We start from the raw sequence: 19213 nt of genomic DNA, 5'->3' as shown, positions 1-19213 counted from the left end.
GCTGAGTTTTATTAAAACAAGCATGCACGCGACGTGAAGGGAAGAGCAGGGCAGGCAATGTGGCAGAGACCAGTGCTGGACAAAGGCTTCAGTTGGTGGGGGTCCCCAACCCCCACCAGCCAAACCAGGGGCCCCAGAGCCAATTTGGGGGGCCCAGACCCCCGTGGCTCCCTAGCTACCTCACTGATTGGCGGCCAGCTAGCACGGCTTGATAAAAGAGGCCCATAATGAAAAGTTGCATATATACAGACTGCCAATTTTGGATGGGCCTGAACCCAAAGTGGGTGGGCACAAAATTTTCTCTCTACCCCCCTCCCCCAGCAAAATTTAGTCACGCTAATCAGATGCATTTGTCACACAGGGTAAAGTGCTGCTTTTCAGTGCATCAGATTTCAGAAAATGTATTTAATAGCCTAACACCCTTTTCAGTGAGCTTTCAGAGGCCAAAACCTCCTGCCTCAGGTCAGTATAATGCTGTTACAGTATCCTCGCCTGACCTAAGGAAGGAAGTATTGGTCTCTGAAACTTCATTAACACAGGTACCATATTACTTTATCCTAAATTAAAAATAAAATTATTTTCTTTACCTTTCTTGTATGGCCATTTACTTTTTCTCATTGTGTCGCTCCCAGTCTCTAGATTCTGCTTTCCTTCGTTTTTGCTTGACTCTTCTGCCACGGTTTCCTGGCCATTTCTCATTTTTCTCTCCTTTTTCTTTGCTTTCTTCAATATTTTTCTGCCTCTCTCTCTCTGTCCTGATTTAATTCATTCTTACTATCCATTCTTTAATTTCCTTCATCTACTTATGGCTTTTCATCTTTTTCTCACCCTTGTTCTCCCCATGCCCCTTCCTCTTATTCTCCAATCTTTCACTACTCTCCTTTTCCATCCAGCAGCTCTCCTCTTTCTCTCCCCATCCTTCCAGTCTCTCCCCTCTCTCCCCATCCTTCCAGTAGTCTCCCCTCTTTCTTTCTGCATCCTTCCGTCCAGTGTCACCTCTTTCTCTCCCCATCCTTCCATCCATCTATCCTCTCTCCTGATCCTTCCATCTAATGTCTCTCTCCCTCTTTCTAACCAGTGTCTCTGTATCACTCTATCCTTTTCTGTTCAGTGTCCCTTCTCTCTCCACATCCTTCCAGTCTCTCACCTTTCTCTCTGCATCCTTCCAGTCTCTCCCCTTTCTCTCCCCATCCTTCCATCCAGAATTTCTCTCCCCATCCATCCATTTTCCCTCTTTCTCTCCCCATCCTTCCATCTGTTTTCTATCTTTTCTCCCCATCCTTCCATGTTTTCCCTCTTTCTCCCCATCCTTCCATCTGTTTTCCCTCTTTTTCTCCCCATCCTTCCATGTTTTCCCTCTTTCTCCCCATCCTTCCATCTGTTTTCCCTCTTTTTCTCCCCATCCTTCCATGTTTTCCCTCTTTCTCCCCATCCTTCCATCTGTTTTCCCTCTTTTTCTCCCCATCCTTCCATGTTTTCCCTCTTTTCTTCGACGAGGCCTGCCCTGCATGCCAGCGCCAGCCCCAGCTCCCATTGCCGGCCACTGCTGCTTTTCCTGTTGAGCAGCAGGGCCGGCACTACAAAAAGAAGAAGCGCTAACGGCGCTAAGGACGAGAAATGTTAAAAAAAAAAAAAGCGCGGCACCGGCAGGCACTGTCTCGGCAGCCTTGAGGCATTGGCTGCTGGCTCGCAGGCTCCTCCCGTGCGGGAGGAGCCTGCGAGCCAGCAGCCAATGCCTCAGCAGCCAATGCCTCAAGGCTGCCGAGACAGTGCCTGCCGGTGCCGCGCTTTTTTTTTTTTTTTAAACATTTCTCGTCCTTAGCGCCGTTAGCGCTTCTTCTTTTTGTAGCGCCGGCCCTGCTGCTCAACAGGAAAAGCAGCAGTGGCCGGCAATGGGTGCTGGGGCTGGCGCTGGGCGGGCCTGGGCTGAAATTGGGTGGGCCTGGGCCCAGCCAGGCCCACCCGTAGCTACGCCCCTGCTTCCTACGACACATTGCTCCTAGTGGCCTAGTGGTTAGAGCACTGGGCTTGCAATCCAGAGGTGGCCAGTTCAAATCCCACTGCTGCTCCTTGTGATCTTGGGCAAGTCACTTAACCCTCCATTGCCTCAGGTACAAACTTAGATTGTGAGCCCTCCTGGGACAGAGAAATATCCAGTGTACCTGAATGTAACTCACCTTGAGCTACTACTGAAAAAGGTGTGAGCAAAATCCAAATAAATCATTTGAGATTCTGTTGCTACTATTGGAGATTCTACATGGAATGTTGCTACTATTTGACATTCTACATGGAATGTTGCTACTATTTGACATTCTACATGGAATGTTGCTATAGTGGAGGAGTGGCCTAGTGGTTAGAGCACTGGTCTTGCAATCTAGAGGTGGCCTGTTCAAATCCCACCGCTGCTCCTTGTGATCTTGGGCAAGTCACTTAACCTTCCATTGCCTCAGGTGCAAACTTATTGTGAGCCCTCCTGGGACAGGGGAATATCCAGAGTACCTGAATGTAACTCACCTTGAGCTACTACTGGAAAAGGTGTGCGCAAAATCCAAATAAATGAATAAAATACAGGCACCTACCTTTCTCCTCTCCTGCTACATGCTTCCCTTGTACATATACTCGTGTTTCACCTTCTGCTATTAAACCTGATGCACAGACACCCATTTCTCTCCTCTTCTGCTGCTGACCCCCCCCCCCCCCCCCACAGCCCACAGGTCCAGCATCCCCCCCCCCAACATTTATCTAGCTCTTCATAGGGTCTCCGGCAAAGATTTCCCACATTCTACTTGCAACCTATGCTAAGGTGAAATAGGATAAGCAGGGGAGAGAAAGCGATGCTGGACAACAGACAGTAATTACAAATTGTGACCATGATTAAAAAATGTAATCGTAGTTAAAATGTTAAAAAATTTATTGCATTAATAGTGCACTAAATGTCCATCCCTATTAATAATACATGGACGGAATGGGGAGGAGAGGCAAAGGGAGATTAAAAAGAGCAGAACATAGTGGAAATGAGATGAAGGTAAAAGAAATAAAGAAGAGAAGAGGAGGAAGTAGATACGAGGGAAAACTGGAGGAAAGGAGAGTCAGAAGAAAAGGAGACACGAGACAGGAGAAAGGAGGAGGCAGGAGCCAAAAATAACAAAAGTTGAATATAGGGTTACCATATGGCTTCAGAAAAAGGAGGACAGATTGATCCAGTCCGGGTTTTGCTTCCATTGACAGCAATGGAAGTAAAACCCAGACTGGCTCAATCTGTTCTCCTTTTTCTGAAGCCATATGGTAACCCTAAATATAGAGAACAGAAAAGGCACAACAGAAGAGAGGAAGGAAGATACTGACAACTTAAAGGATCCAAGTGAGGAAAGATTAAGAGAGTGTGGAGGACAAGGCAACCTACAAATGCACTCAGTCTGCCGCCCCTCACTATCTTTCTACCCTCATCTCCCCTTACGTTCCCGCCCGAAACCTCCGTTCACAGGACAAATCCCTCCTCTCAGTACCCTTCTCCACCACCGCCAACTCCAGGCTCCGCTCATTCTGCCTCGCCTCACCCTATGCTTGGAACAACCTTCCTGAGCCCTTACGCCAAGCCCCCTCCCTGCCCGTCTTCAAGTCTTTGCTTAAAGCCCACCTCTTCAATGCTGCGTTCGGCACCTAACCCTTACCGTTCAGTGAATCCAGACTGCCCCAATTTGACTGCCCCTATCGGACCGACCGTTCACTTGTCTATTAGATTGTAAGCTCTTTGAGCAGGGACTGTCTCTCTTTGTTAAATTGTACAGCGCTGCGTAACCCTAGTAGCGCTCTAGAAATGTTAAGTAGTAGTAGTAGTACTAGTAGCTTCAATTCACCGGCTCCAAGAGTCTTCCTGGCTTCGGGTTCAGCTGTGCTGTGTGTGTTTAACACAGCCACTGATGGGACAAAACTGTACAACCATTCACTGGAAATAACTCACCTCATCGTCCACCACACCTCCGTCAAACACTTTGGCCACCAGCTCATGATTGTGTCTATCCAGCAGGAACACAGAGCATCTGCCAGAACAGGACAAAAAAGGGTTTAACCATTTCAGCGTGAATTGCATGTGACATGGCAACCCCACCTCTCCTGGCCTCAACTACTCCCTGGGATCCCCTGCAATAAGAACAGGTGGACACTTCCTGTGTGTATATACTTTCACAAATAATTACAGCTCTGCAATTTTATTTTTAAAACTCTTTCTGTATATATATCCCCCCCCCCCCCCCTTCCAGGTAATTTTATAAAATCTTTTTCACTGTATAAATCAAGTGTGACACATTAAAACACACTCCTGTAACATTGCACATGGATACTAACACGTGGAAATAGATGCTACTACTACTACTATTTAGCATTTCTATAGCGCTACAAGGCGTACGCAGCGCTGCACAAACATAGAAGAAAGATAGTCCCTGCTCAAAGAGCTTACAATCTAATAGACAAAAAATAAAGCAAGTAAATCAATTAATGTGTACAGGAAGGAGGAGAGGAGGGTCTTTCTTCTATGTTTGTGCAGCGCTGCGTATGCCTTGTAGCGCTATAGAAATGCTAAATAGTAGTAGTAGTAGGGTAGTGGAGGTGAGTGGTTACAAGTGGTTACGAGTCGAAAGCAATGTTAAAGAGGTGGGCTTTCAGTCTAGATTTAAAGGTGGCCAAGGATGGGGCAAGACGTAGGGGCTCAGGAAGTTTATTCCAGGCGTAGGGTGCAGCGAGACAGAAGGCGCGAAGTCTGGAGTTGGCAGTAGTGGAGAAGGGAACAGATAAGAAGGATTTATCCATGGAGCGGAGTGCACGGGAAGGGGTGTAGGGAAGGACGAGTGTGGAGAGATACTGGGGAGCAGCAGAGTGAGTGCATTTATAGGTTAGTAGAAGAAGTTTGAACAGGATGCGAAAACGGATAGGGAGCCAGTGAAGGGTCTTGAGGAGAGGGGTAGTATGAGTAAAGCGACCCTGGCGGAAGACGAGACGGGCAGCAGAGTTTTGAACCGACTGGAGAGGGGAGAGGTGACTAAGTGGGAGGCCAGCAAGAAGCAGATTGCAGTAGTCTAAACGAGAGGTGACAAGGGTGTGGATGAGGGTTTTGGTAGAGTGCTCGGAAAGAAAGGGGCGGATTTTACGGATGTTGTAAAGAAAGAAACAACAGGTCTTGGCGATCTGCTGGATATGAGCAGAGAAGGAGAGAGAAGAGTCAAAGATGATCCCAAGGTTTCGGGCTGAGGAGACAGGGAGAATGAGAGAGCCATCAACAGAAATAGAAAACGGGGGGGAGTGGGTTTGGGGGGAAAAATGAGAAGCTCAGTTTTGGTCATGTTTAATTTCAGGAAGATACAGCCGTTATGTGATCTGAGCACAGGTGTTCTTGGAGACGCAATTTGTAAAGAGCTGGAGCGGAGTTGCAACGTGTACGTGTGTTTGAAAAACTATCTGCCTGATATTCGAAGGACTAAAATAAAAATCCACATACGCAACCAGCTTCTCCTACATATGCACGCAACTATGGAACGCACTACCGAAGGCCGTAAAAACAACGCAAGACCTAACAATCTTCCGAAGGCTACTGAAAACTGACCTGTTCAAGAAGGCATACCATAACGATCCATCCTAGATCCTAAATAATTAGACTTTACATGAACTAGACAAAACCGAACTCTTGTCATTTGACTGTTTAACCTCATTGCTACTAATGAATACGCACTACCACTTTAATCCTTATGTCGAAAATGATCTCTCTATAGTCGATGACCTAACTTATGCTACTATTCAATCTATCACTCAGAAACCTCTATGCAATACCATAATGTATTCTTCTTTACCATGTATGTATGCACCTTAGTGCAATACCATTTGTAATTCTGCATCCGGAAATGGCGATTGCCATTACAGCATAATGTAAGCCACGTTGAGCCTTTTTGAACATTAAAAAAAAATGTTTTTTTTGTTTAACGGAGCCAGCGGGAGGGGGGAGAAAAGGAGGGACCTGGCACCTCCAGGTTTGCACTTGCTCACGAAGAGTCCTCAACCCCAGGTACTCAACAAAACCTAAACAATTAGGCTTGGAGACCTAGCCAGAGCTGCTGCTGTGTGACCACCACCTGCTGAGATAGAGAACATACTGGGGAGTTTCCGGCAGCACATGACCACATATAGGGAGGCAAAAGATTGCTCTCTATCTCCGCCTGCTGGTAGATGGACACAACCCACCAGTCTATGGTTTGATCGGCTTGATGATAGGGAATAATAATTTAAACAGCCAGGAAAGACTCCTGGAGTGGAGGAGTAGCCTAATGGCTAGTGTAGTGGCCCAAGAAACGGAACCGGGCTCAATTCCCACTGTGGCACCCTTTGACTCTGGGCAAGTCACTTAACCCTCCATTGCCCCTGGTACAAATAAGTACCTATATGTACTATGTAACCTGCTTTGAATGCAGTTGCAAAAACCACAGAACGGGGGTACATCAAGTCCCATTTCCCTTTCCCTACTTGAGATTCTAGCTTGAATGTCGCTAGTCGAGGAGTAGCCTAGTGGTTAGTGCAGCAGACTTTAATTCTGGGGAACTGGGTTCAGTAAGATTCCCACTGCAACTCCTTGTGATTCTGGGCAAGTCACCTAACCCTCCATATACAAGTACCTGTATATACTATGTAAACTGCTTTGAATGTATTTGCAAAAACCACAGAAAGGCGGTATATCAAGTCCCATTTCCATTTACCTATCTGAGATTCTACATGCAATGTTGCTAGTTGAAGAGTAGCCTACTGGTTAGTGTAGTGGACTTTGATCCTGGGGAACTGGGTTCAATTCCCACTGCAGTTCTGGGCAAGTCACTTAACACGAACATATCTAAATCTGCACTACCCAAGATGCAAAGGACTCAAATACAAATCAATTTACGCATCCAGTTTCTCCTACATAAGCACACAACTGTGGAACGCCTTGAAAACTACTTACAACCACCTAAACTTCGGGAAAAAACTAAAAAGTAACCTGTTTAAAAAGGCATACCCTACCGATCCAACTTAAATGCCTGATCTCTGCAACACAACAAAACTAAAGAACGTAATGGACATAACACAACTCTTCCGTTGTACGATTCCCTAGTGTGGCTGTGCCACATGAACTTTTATCTTACATAGTAATATAGTAGATGACGGCAGAAAAAGACCTGCACGGTCCATCCAGTCTGCCCAAGAAGATAAATTCATATGTGCTACTTTTTTATTTGTACTGTCCTCTTTAGGGCACAGACCGTATTGTTTACACCGGAGTCTGTAACGTCTCTCCGGTACTATGTAAGCCACATTGAGCCTACAAATAGGTGGGAAAATGTGGGATACAAATGCAACAAATAAAATAAATAAAAATAAACCTCCCATTGCCTCTGCAGTTACTGACTAAGCCAAAGATGGATAAAACAGAGGCATAGACAGACCTTGAGGTGGGAGGGGGCTAGGGCCCAAAATGGGGGGGGGGGGCACATTTTGGTCCACTGCACATATCTGAGTTGGTGAGGGCTGAAGCGTTTGTCCAGTGCTGGTCTCTGCCACATTGCCTTCCCTGCTCTATCTTACCATCATGTCCCGCATGCTTGTTTTAATCAAATTGAGCATGTGTCACCTGGGGAGTAAGGGGGTGGGTGGGTGTATATATGTGTGTGTGTGTGGGGGGGGGGGGGGCTCATTTTTTTTTGTTACATTTATACCCCGCGCTTTCCCATGCATGGCAGGCTCAATGTGGCTTACATGGGGCAATGGAGGGTTAAGTGACTTGCCCAGAGTCCCACTAGCAACATTCCATGTAGAAGTCGGCCCTTGCAGATCACCAATGTGGCCACGCAGGCTTCTGCTTCTGTGAGTCTGACGTCCTGCATGTACATGCAGGACGTCAGACTCACAGAAGCAGAAGCCTGCGCAGCCTTCTACATGGAATGTTGCTAGTGGAATAGCAACATTCCATGTAGAATCTCCAATAGTATCTATTTTATTTTTGTTACATTTGTACCCTGCGTTTTCCCACTCATGGCTGGCTCAATGCGGTTTACATGGGGCAATGGAGGGTTAAGTGACTTGCCCAGAGTCACAAGGAGCTGCCTGTGCCTGAGGTGGGAATCGAACTCAGTTCCTCAGTTCCCCAGGACCAAAGTCCACCACCCTAACCACTAGGCCACTCCTCCACTCCATTTGGTAATAGAGGGCACCTTTTTGTAACTTAATTGTGATTGAAACATGTCTAGACCAAAATGTCTAACTTTTAACCCCAGAGGTTTTTGCTTTGTTCCATTATGGCAGAAAAATGTCTATGTTTTAGGAATGTCCAAATCCTGCCCCCTAATATGCCCCCTTGTGATCTGTACACACTGTATACGAACTGCATAGAAAACCATGTTAAAAATGGGTTTTGAAAAAAAATAGGGATTTGGACGTTTTGGCAAAAAAACAACAACAAAAGTTCATGTGCTGCTTTTTGGACATTTTTCTGTTTTGGAAACGAGTCCCTTAGTGTTCTAAAGTGTATACCATCCACCCCAGGTGATTTGCCACTCTTTGTCAGTTTGGCCTGTTCCGGGTTCCCTGAGATTTGTTTCAGCTCCTCTGAATCACCACCATTAAATTCCACCCTGTGAAGATTCCAGCACTGTGGGAACTTCAGAGCACCACCAATATTTCTGATAAAGTTAGGGTTACCATATTTTGTCCCCCAAAAAGAAGGACACATGCCCCGCCCTGCCCCTTTCGTGCCCCGCCATACTACTACTACTTATCATTTCTATAGCGCTACAAGGCATACGCAGCGCTGTACACTATACACAAAAAGACAGTCCCTGCTCAAAGAGCTCACAATCTAAATATGGAATGTTGCTAGTGGAATAGCAACATTCCATGTAGAATCTCCAACAGTAGCAACAGCAACATTCCATGTAGAATCTCAACTAGTAGCAACATTCCACGTAGAATCTCAAGTAATAGCAACATTCCAGAATCTCAAATAGTAACAACATTCCATGTTCCACTGCACTAACCACTAGGCTACTCCTCCAGTAGCAACATTCCATGTAGAAGCCTGCCCTTGCAGATCAGCAACGCGGCCGTGCAGGACGTCAGACTCACAGAAACAGAAGCCTGTGCGGCCGCGTTGCTGATCTGCAAGGGCAGGCTTCTACATTACTACTACTACTTATCACTTCTATAGCGCTACAAGGCATACGCAGCGCTGTACACCATACACAAACAGACAGTCCCTGCTCAAAGAGCTTACAATCTAGATAAGACAGGTAAACAGACAGAACAATTAAGGGCAAATAAAAAGACAGGGCAAGTGAGTTAGGAGTCAAAAGCAGTGGTAAAGAGGTGGGTTATTACAAAGTAACATACAATAATAACATAATAATATAAAATTAATAGCAAACTATCCACCTTATAATTGAAAGAGAAAAACGCCTAGATTTCGACCCAAATCGGGAGATAGATGTTTATCTCACAAAAACTAATAAATCGGTATAATGGAAAGCCGATTTTGGACGTTTTCAACTGCACTCCATCGCGGAAGCATACAAAGTTGACGGGGGCGTGTCGGAGGCGTGGCGAAGGTGGAACTGGGGCGTGGTTATCGGCCGAGGAGAGATGGGCGCCTTTCGCCGATAATGGACAAAAAGTATGCGTTTGTAGCTAGAATTTAGGGCACTTTTCCTGGACCCTGTTTTTTCACGAATAAGGCCCCAAAAAGTGCCCTAAATGACTAGATTACCACCAGATGGAATCGGGGATGACCTCCCCTGACTCCCCCAGTGGTCACTAACCCCCTCCCACCACAAAAAATGATATTTCACAACTTTTTATTTTCACCCTCAAATGTCATACCCACCTCCCTGGCAGCAGTATGCAGGTCCCTGGAGCAGTTGTTAGGGGGTGCAGTGGACTTCAGGCAGGTGGACCCAGGCCCATCCCCCCCTACCTGTTACCATTGTGCTGCTTAATGCTTAGTCGTCCAACCCCCCCAAACCCACTGTACCCACATGTAGGTGCCCCCCTTCACCCCTTAGGGCTATAGTAATGGTGTAGACTTGTGGGCAGTGGGTTTTGAGGGGGATTTGGGGGGGCTCAACACACAAGGGAAGGGTGCTATGCACCTGGGAGCTCTTTTACCTTTTTTTTTTTGTTTTTGTAAAAGTGCCCCCTAGGGTGCCCGGTTGGTGTCCTGGCATGTGAGGGGGACCAGTGCACTACAAATCCTGGCCCCTCCCACGAACAAATGCCTTGGATTTATTCGTTTTTGAGCTGGGCGCTTTCATTTTCCATTATCACTGAAAAACAAAAACGCCCAGCTCACAAATTGTTGAATAAAACATGGACGTTTATTTTTTTCGAAAATACGGTTCGGTCCGCCCCTTCATGGACCCGTTCTCAGAGATAAACGCCCATGGAGATAGATGTTTTCGTTCAATTATGCCCCTCCACGTCATACTACAACTTAAAACTGTACAATACAGTATTACCTCACATTTCTTCCGCTGGTTTCAAAATATGACCCCCCCCCCTAAAAAATCCCAACCTTGTTTTTGTTAGTTTCTGGTAATACAAACTGTTCCATTGATTGACTTCAAATTAAAAAAACAACCCCGGGGTAAGGGGATGGAACTCACATTTCTGCATTGCTAAGGTTCCTGGCTTCTGTGATAATCTCCTGCAACAGCACAGACACATCATCTGAAGGGAAAGAAAATGCTACCCTTAGTCACAGGCAAAAGACATGCTGGCAGAGTGCTCTTTGGTGCCCCTCCTGTAGCCTGGAGACGGACACATCTTTTTTCAGGTGTACACTGCTTTGTAAAAGTCTTCACACCCTTGCACAGTAAACGTTTCACATCCTGCTGTCTAAAATATGCAATTCAAAATGCATTAAAGTAGGAGTGTTTTTTTTATTAGGAGAAGGGGAGGAACCAAAAAATGTAAATAATCAGAAATCCTAGACCAGCTACAGGAACATATATGTTATGAATATTCATTCTGGATATCCCCAAAACAAAACCAATTTGGGAGTTCTTGCACTGGATTTATGAAAGTGACAGAACGAGGGCATCCTGAGGTCTGAGCAGTATTGCCACAGGGAAAAAATGTTCACGCCCCAAACCGCACAAAGTTAATTTGCATGTGAATGACATCATTAATAAATAGTAACGAGGTCATTTGCATATGAATGACTTCATTAATAAATATTAATGAGGCCATTTGCATACAAATGACATCATCGTGGCCGCAGAAAAAACCGCGGCGGACAAAAAAACCCGCCGGCGGGGCAAGAAGCCGCCCAAAATCCCGCAACCCGCATGCAGCGTGAAAAAGCCGCAGCGGGTCACGGGAAGGAGCCCAATTGGGCGCGGCAACATTGGATCTGAGGGATGAGAATCCACTGCCACCCCACACATTACTTGGGGATTTCCATATCTCTCTGGCTCCACCCACAACTGAGAAGGGTGCAAGAAAGGGAAGTTAAAGGTCAGACCAGGTGGCTACTGTATGGTGTGGAAGAAGATGAAACCACAAAATACAGCATATACTGTTGACATGAAAAAAATCTGTAGATACTCAGAACTTGTCAAGTACAGTGGTTTGATTTGACGCAGAAAATCTGTGAATTGGCATATTGTGGAACACACCCAGAAAGCATTCGCAAGCTAGGGAAACAGCAAAATGTCAGGACCCTAATCATTACAAAACTAACCTCCTTTGCATAAGAAGCAGGATTCATCAGCAAACATTCCAAGGAAGATGAAAAAAGAACTTTATTAGTAGTTAAATTAAAATGATGCCCGACACGGCCGTGTTTCACCCGGTATGGTTTGCTTCAGGGGTAAAACATCTTTTATGGTTCACCAAAAGGCAGTACTGGACCTCCAAACTCCAGGGGGGTCTCTGTTCAGACAGCGTATTCCCTGAAGCAGCCCTTGTCAGCCGAAACACGGGCGTGTGGGGCATCATTTTAATTTAACTGCTGCTTTTTATTTTGTGTGTTGGCTCTATGTTACGGAGTGAATTACCGTTGTTCATTTGCTCCAAACTATCATTTAAAAAATGTAAAATGGCATATTAAATTCAGAGTATACATGACTTCCCACAGCCATGGTGTCTGGAACATTGACTGCCCAGTCTCAGGCAGAACTGGGGACTTTCATGCTTTGTGATTTGTAAAGCTGCCCTATGACATTTTTCTTCCCTTCAGTGTATTTCTCTTGATTGGTCAGCAAGTGGCGTCTGACCTCTGCATTATAGCTGTAAAAGAGGTCTGTTTTCTTTCTAGCTTATCTTCCCCAAAGAAAAGAGGAAAATCCCTGAGCATAAAAGTAGCGTCATTGGCCAAACATCCTCAGCACTAATGCTCTATGCCCTGATTGGCCCTGAAGCTAAAGACCTAGCCCAGAATGTGCTAGAACTCCCCAGTTGGGAGTATGAAGGAACCAGACTTCTGCACTGAGACCCCGTTCAATTCATGTGAGCAGTTTCTTTTCCTGATCTCCCCAGGTACTTCTTAGGTAGTAAAACGTGTTCAGTTAGATTTAACATTAAATTCTTATTTTACCTGTTCTTGTTTGCTATTTTAAAACTTTTAGAGTTCACTGTTCTACTTTTTTTTATTTTTAATAATAAACCTATTAGTTTGTTAGCTCTGTTGTCCTGGACTGACTAAGAATCCTGGAAGTTTGTGTTCTCGGTCTGTGAGTGTTTTCTAGGAACTGTGGGGCCCCAGGATTGTGGCTCCCAGTGTCTCTAGAAAACACCGGGGAATAACTTGTGGGTGGGAGGTTCACCCAGAGGCAAGTGGGACCCAGTGAAGGGTATGTCTGTATAGGCACACGTGTGTAGGTGCAGGCAGGCCTGGGCAGTGCTGGGTAGGACCCTCCAGGTGGCCACATGGTTAACCCCAGGTTGGTTCTAGGGGTGGTGCTCAGGCATTATGTGACAGCCAATTTGGAGAATAAGGTGTCCAAGTTACAAGGAATCTGTGGGACTCTTATAAAGGATAAGAATTATACTAGTAGGAAAGTGGAATACATGGAAAATCAATTGAAAAAAAAAATACTTTGAGATTTTTAAACTTTCCAAGATCACCTTTAATTACACCAGTTGAGATGGTTAGAAAATACTTTAAAGAAGTACTTAAGCTCTCACCTGAAGCATTATCACCATTAGTCAGGGCAAATTATTTGATGATGTCACTTAACCCTCCATTGCCCCAGGTACAAATAAGTACCTGTATACAATATGTAAGCTGCATTGAGCCTGCCATGAGTGGGAAAGCGCGGGGTACAAATGTAACAAAAATAAAATAGATACTATTGGAGATTCTACATGGAATGTTGCTACTATTGGAGATTCTACATGGAATGTTGCTATTCCACTAGCAACATTCCATGTAGAAGTTGGCCCTTGCAGATCACCAATGTGGCCGCGCAGGCTTCTGCTTCTGTGAGTCTGACGTCCTGCACGTATGTCAGACTCACAGAAACAGAAGCCTGCGCAGCCTTCTACATGGAATGTTGCTAGTGGAATAGCAACATTCCATGTAGAATCTCCAACACTAGCAACAGTGGAGGAGTGGCCTAGTGGTTAGGGTGGTGGACTTTGGTCCTGAGGAACTGAGTTTAATTCCCACTTCAGGCACAGGCAGCTCCTTGTGACTCTGGGCAAGTCACTTAATCCTCCATTGCCCCATGTAAGCTGCATTGAGCCTGCCACGAGTGGGAAAGTGCGGGGTACAAATGTAACAAAAAAACAAAACATAAAAGAGTGAAAATCATCAGGAAGTGAATTTATCACCTATTTTGGAATCTATCTCTGGAGCTGATAAACCAGCTGACTATTCTTTTACTGATGTTTGTCTTAGAACCGGACAGGGACACTGTTCTAAAATGGTATTTCTGTTACATAGCTTATGAATTCTTGGGATTAAATTAGAATTTACCCAGAAGCGGCGCCAGGAGTTCTCGGCTCTTCATCTCTTGGGCTCAAGCTCTGGGAATGACTTTTTTTTCCTTCGATTTCCTTGTACCTATTGCCTTAGTTTTCAGACTAATTCCTAGGCCTTTAGTGAGCGCGGGCTACAAATGTAACAAAAAAAATAAAAAATAAATCCTAAGCAATTATTAGAATTTATGGTTTCCAGTGAAGAGCTGATAATACAGACATGACTCTCGTAGCTAATTTAGGGAACATTGTTGGGCTGGCTGAGCTCTACCTCTGAAATTTTGTATCCGTCCTGTTAAAAATTTCCTTTTACTTTGCAATTTCCATATCTTGGTCCTATTATCTAGAATAGTGGATGACTGTTATTAGAATTTTCCTGAGTTCTATATTCTTTCAGAAAGATTTTTTTTCCTGTTTTCCTCAGTTATATTAGATGTGACTGTAGAATTTGAAATGCTAAAAATAAGAAATAAATATAAGTTAAAATGGCTCCGAAGACTTATTTTTTGCAAGCGGCTTTCTGATGCCTGCCCCCCAGTCCTGAGTATTGAGTTGTTATTTATTTATTTACTAGTAAAAAAAGGCCCGTTTCAGACAAATGAAACGGGCGCTAGCAAGGTTTTCCTCGGAGTGTGTATGTTTGAGAGAGAGAGTGTGTGTGTGTGTGTGACAGAGAGAGTGTGACTGGGTGCGAGTGTGTCTGTGACAGTGTATGTACGAGAATCAGAGTGTGTGCCAGGGGCCCATCACTCCCTCCTCCCTCCCAGTTCCAGGGTCCCCCTCCCTCCTCCCCAGTTCCAGGGTCCCCCTCCCTCCTCCCCAGTTCCAGGGTCGTCCCCCCTCCGAGTCCCAGTCGAGTTAGCTGTGCACACCCCCAGCTGACCTTGTTAATCACCCAGGGCAACCACTCCAGGTGCTTGAGAAAACAATTATCTCCCTCAGCTATTTCTCTCTGCTTGTTTTAGTGCTACTTGCTAAACCGCATATCTATGCCACCTCAAGTTTCCGGCTGGAGGCTTCAATTAGAACGTTGGAGGTGCCTTTTATATATAGAGAGATGTATTGATTATTACATTTGTATCCCGCGCTTTCCCACTCAAAGCAGGTTCAATGCGGCTTAAATAGGAATAGGAATACAGAATATTGTTAGAGAGGGTAAAAGTTAAGTACACGAGAATAATAGAAAAGATATCTGATTGTGCAATTGATAAGCCCTCTTTTTATTGAATCTACTGTCTTTTCTTTGTTGTTTGAGCTAAAAGTGTCTGTTTTATCATTCCTATATTTTGATTGGAGCTCTTTTTATTGAATTATCCCCAGAATCTATATATGGCACCTTAAGTTGTGTGTGTTAATTTGATTGTATGACCAATGTAATTGATTAACAAGCCAAACTGCGCTGATAATTGGTACTTAACTATCAATTAGCATCACTCATTGGCTTTAATTAGAATTTACGCATACACATTTCTAGGCATATTCTATAATGTGGTGTGTGTAAATTCTAATGCGCGCAGTTGAGAAGGGGGCATGACCATGGGCGTGGGATGAGGGTGGGTTGTGGGCATTTCAAAAACGATGCGCACTATTATAGAATACACCCGAGTTGTGCCTAACTTAGGCGCGGGTATTTAGGCCTGGTTTTAGGTAACATAAATGGGAGAACGGTGCGGGAGCATATTCTATAAACTATGCATACCTTTAGGCATAGTTTATAGAATTATGTTAACCGCATGGCTTTTCAGCACTGATTTTAAGGCGTTATTTATGGTCTGTACGTTACTTTGACCTACTCATTTAATAAAGGCAGAATAGCCAAAACCGAGCTCCTCATCTTTCTCCCTAAACCCACCTCTCCTCTTCCCCCTTTCTCTATTTCTGTGGATGGCACTCTCATTCTCCCTGTCTCATCAGCTCGTAACCTTGGGGTCATCTTCGACTCCTGTCTCTCCTTCTCTGCTCACATTCAGCAAATCGCCAAAACCTGTCGTTTCTTTCTCTTTAACATCAACAAAATCCATCCCTTCTTCTCTGAACACTCTACCAGAACCCTTATTCACACTCTTATCACCTCTCGTCTAGGTTATTGCAACCTGCTTCTCACCGGACTCCCTCTTAGCCATCTCTCTCCTACTACTACTACTACTTAACATTTCTAAAGCGCTACTAGGGTTACGCAGCACTGTACAATTTAACATAGAAGGACAATCCCTGCTCAAAGAGCTTACAATCTAAAAGACGCGTGAGCAGTCAGACCGATAGGGGCAGTCAAATTGGGCAGTCTGGAATTCCTGAAAGGTAAGAGTTAGGTGCCGAATGCAGCATTGAAGAGGTGGGTTTTAAGCAAAGACTTGAAGACGGGCAGGGAGGGGGCTTGGCGTAAGGGCTCAGGAAGGTTGTTCCAAGCATAGGGTGAGGCGAGGCAGAATGAGCGGAGCCTGGAGTTGGCGGTGGTGAAGAAGGGTAATGAGAGGAGGGATTTGTCCTGTGAACGGAGGTTTCGGGCGGGAACGTAAGGGGTGATGAGGGTAGAGAGGTAGTGAGGGGCAGCAGACTGAGTGCATTTGTAAGTAAGAAGGAGAAGCTTGAACTGAATGCGGTATCTGATTGGAAGCCAGTGAAGTGACCTGAGGAAAGGGGTGATATGAGTATATCAGTTCTGGCAGAATATGAGACGTGCAGCAGAGTTCTGAACAGATTGAAGGGGGGATAGATGGCTAAGTGGGAGGCCGGTGAGGAGTAAGTTGCAGTAGTCAAGGTGAGAGGTAATGAGAGCGTGGACGAGAGTTCGGGTGGTGTGTTCAGAGAGGAAAGGGCAAATTTTGCTGATGTTAAAGAGGAAGAAGCGACAGGTCTTGGCTGTCTGCTGGATATGCGCAGAGAAGGAGAGGGAGGAGTCAAAGATGCCTCCAAGGTTGCGGGCAGATGAGACGGGGAGGATGAGGGTGTTATCAACTGAGATAGAAAGTGGAGGAAGAGGAGAAGTGGGTTTTGGTGGAAAGACGATGAGCTCGGTCTTGGACATGTTCAGTTTCAGGTGGTGGTTGGACATCTGCTGTGCGACTCATTTTCCGCCAGAGTCGCTATGCTCACATCAGCCCTCTCCTCGAGTCACTTCACTGGCTCCCTATCTGTTTCCGCATTCAATTCAAACGTCTCTTACTGACCTATAAGTGCATTCACTCTACCACTCCCCAGTACCTCTCCACTCTTGTCTCTCCCTACGCCCCCCCTCGGGTACTCCGTTCTGTGGATAAATCTCTCTTGTCTGTCCCCTTCTCCTCTACTGCTAATTCCAGACTCTGTTCCTTTTATCTCACTGCACCTCAAGCCTGGAATAGACTTCCGGAGCCTGTAAGTCTGGCCCCATCTTTGGCTGTTTTCAAATCCAGGCTAAAAGCCCACCTCTTTGACGCTGCTTTTGACTCCTAACCACTACTCACTTGCCCTATACCCTTTTATCCCCACCTCTTTAATTCCCTTCCCTCTTAGTTGTTCTGTCTGTTTGTCTGTCCTATTTAGATTGTGAGCTCTTTGAGCAGGGACTGTCTTTTCATGTATGGTGTACAGCATTGCATATGCCTTGTAGCGCTATAGAAGTGATACGTAGTAGTAGTAATGTAGAAGCCTGCCCTTGCAGATCAGCAACGCGGCCGCGCAGGCTTCTGTTTCTGTGAGTCTGACGTCCTGCACGTATGTGCAGGACGTCAGACTCACAGAAACAGAAGCCTGCGCGGCCGCGTTGCTGATCTGCAAGGGCAGGCTTCTAGATGGAATGTTGCTAGTGGAGGAGTAGCCTAGTGGTTAGTGCAGTGGAACATGGAACGTTGTTACTATTTGAGATTCTGGAATGTTGCTATTACTTGAGATTCTACATGGAATGTTGCTATTCCAATAGCAACATTCCATATTTAGATTGTGAGCTCTTTGAGCAGGGACTGTCTTTTTCATGTATGGTGTACAGCGCTGCGTATGCCTTGTAGCGCTATAGAAGTGATAAGTAGTAGTAGTAGTAATAGTTAAGTCTCTAATAAACATAAACGTCTGAAACTTTTCTGAGAGAGGCTTGAAAGAGGACTGTAACGCAGCTGGGATAACAGAGTACTTTCCATCCAAAGCACCAGCACTCTTTATGGCAATGACCCTTCAGAAAAACACAGGCAGGCACCTTGGGGTGACTTGGGCATCAGCTATTTATTCACAAGAGAGACTGGAGGTGGATTAGTAACACAGGAGCATCTACAGTTCATGGAACCTATTCAACATCAGCTTGGTTCTGAGGGCTTTTGCTTCCTGTCTCACAGTGCCCCCTACTGGCACAACACACACCTGCAGTTTAACTCTCTCATGGACATGGCTGCTTCCTGGATTACAGGACAGCTTCCGGAGAAGATGAGAAACTGTTATTACTGCTCAATTACAAACAGGTAAACTGAGGAACAGATACATAAACCGACTTACTGCTTGTCACATGGAGAGTCAGTGGCTAAGGGATGCTAGGAATTATTAGGAAATGGATGGTGAATAAGACCGAAAATACTATAATGCCTCTGTATCGCTCCATGGTGCGTCCGCACCTTGAGTATTACGTTCAGTTTTGGTCGCCGTAATGATAAAGGGGATGGAACTCCTCTCGTATGAGGAAAGGCTAAAGAGGTTAGGGCTATTTAGCTTGGAAAAGAGACGGATGAGGGGAGATAGGATTGAGGTCTACAAAATCCTGAGTGGTGTAGAACGATTAGAAGTAAATCGATTTTTTACTTGTTCCAAAAGTACAAAGGCTAGGGGACACTCGAGGAAGTTACATGGAAATACTTTTAAAACAAATAGGAGGAAATATTTTTTCACCCAACAAATAGTTAAGCTCTGGAACTCTTTGTGGGAGGAGGTGGTAACAGCGGTTGGCGTATCTGGGTTTAATAAAGGTTTGGACAGATTCCTGGAGGAAAAGTCCATAGTCTGCTATTGAGACAGACATGGGGAAGCAACTGCTTGACCTGGGATTTGTAGTATGGAAGGTTGTTACTCTGAGATTCTGCATGGAATCTTGTCACTCTTTAGGATTCCAGAATCGTGCTATTCTTTGGGGTTCTACATGGAATGTTGCTACTCTTTGAGATTCTTCATGGAATCTTGTCACTCTTTAGGATTCCAGAATCGTGCTATTCTTTGGGGTTCTACATGGAATGTTACTACTCTGAGATTCTGCATGGAATCTCGTCACTCTAGG

The 19213-nt window shown here is 45.2% G+C and overlaps 1 protein-coding gene across 1 annotated transcript in view; it reads right to left on the bottom strand.

The window, feature by feature from the left end:
• The window catches only part of PDE2A (phosphodiesterase 2A), a 687803-nt gene that overhangs the window by 68155 nt on the left and 600435 nt on the right, over positions 1 to 19213 (bottom strand). The window contains exons 15-16 of the mRNA XM_030199986.1: positions 10665 to 10728; positions 3962 to 4040 (exon numbers count right to left, since the gene is read on the bottom strand). Of these exons, the coding sequence (XP_030055846.1) occupies positions 3962 to 4040; positions 10665 to 10728 (143 nt within the window). The remainder of the gene's footprint in view (positions 1 to 3961; positions 4041 to 10664; positions 10729 to 19213) is intronic.

The sequence above is a fragment of the Microcaecilia unicolor genome, chromosome 4 (genome assembly GCF_901765095.1).
Source record: "Microcaecilia unicolor chromosome 4, aMicUni1.1, whole genome shotgun sequence".
Taxonomy (NCBI): Eukaryota; Metazoa; Chordata; class Amphibia; order Gymnophiona; family Siphonopidae; genus Microcaecilia; species Microcaecilia unicolor.
The sequence above is the reverse complement of the archived record's forward strand: the minus strand, read 5'-3'. Positions and strand labels throughout refer to the sequence as shown.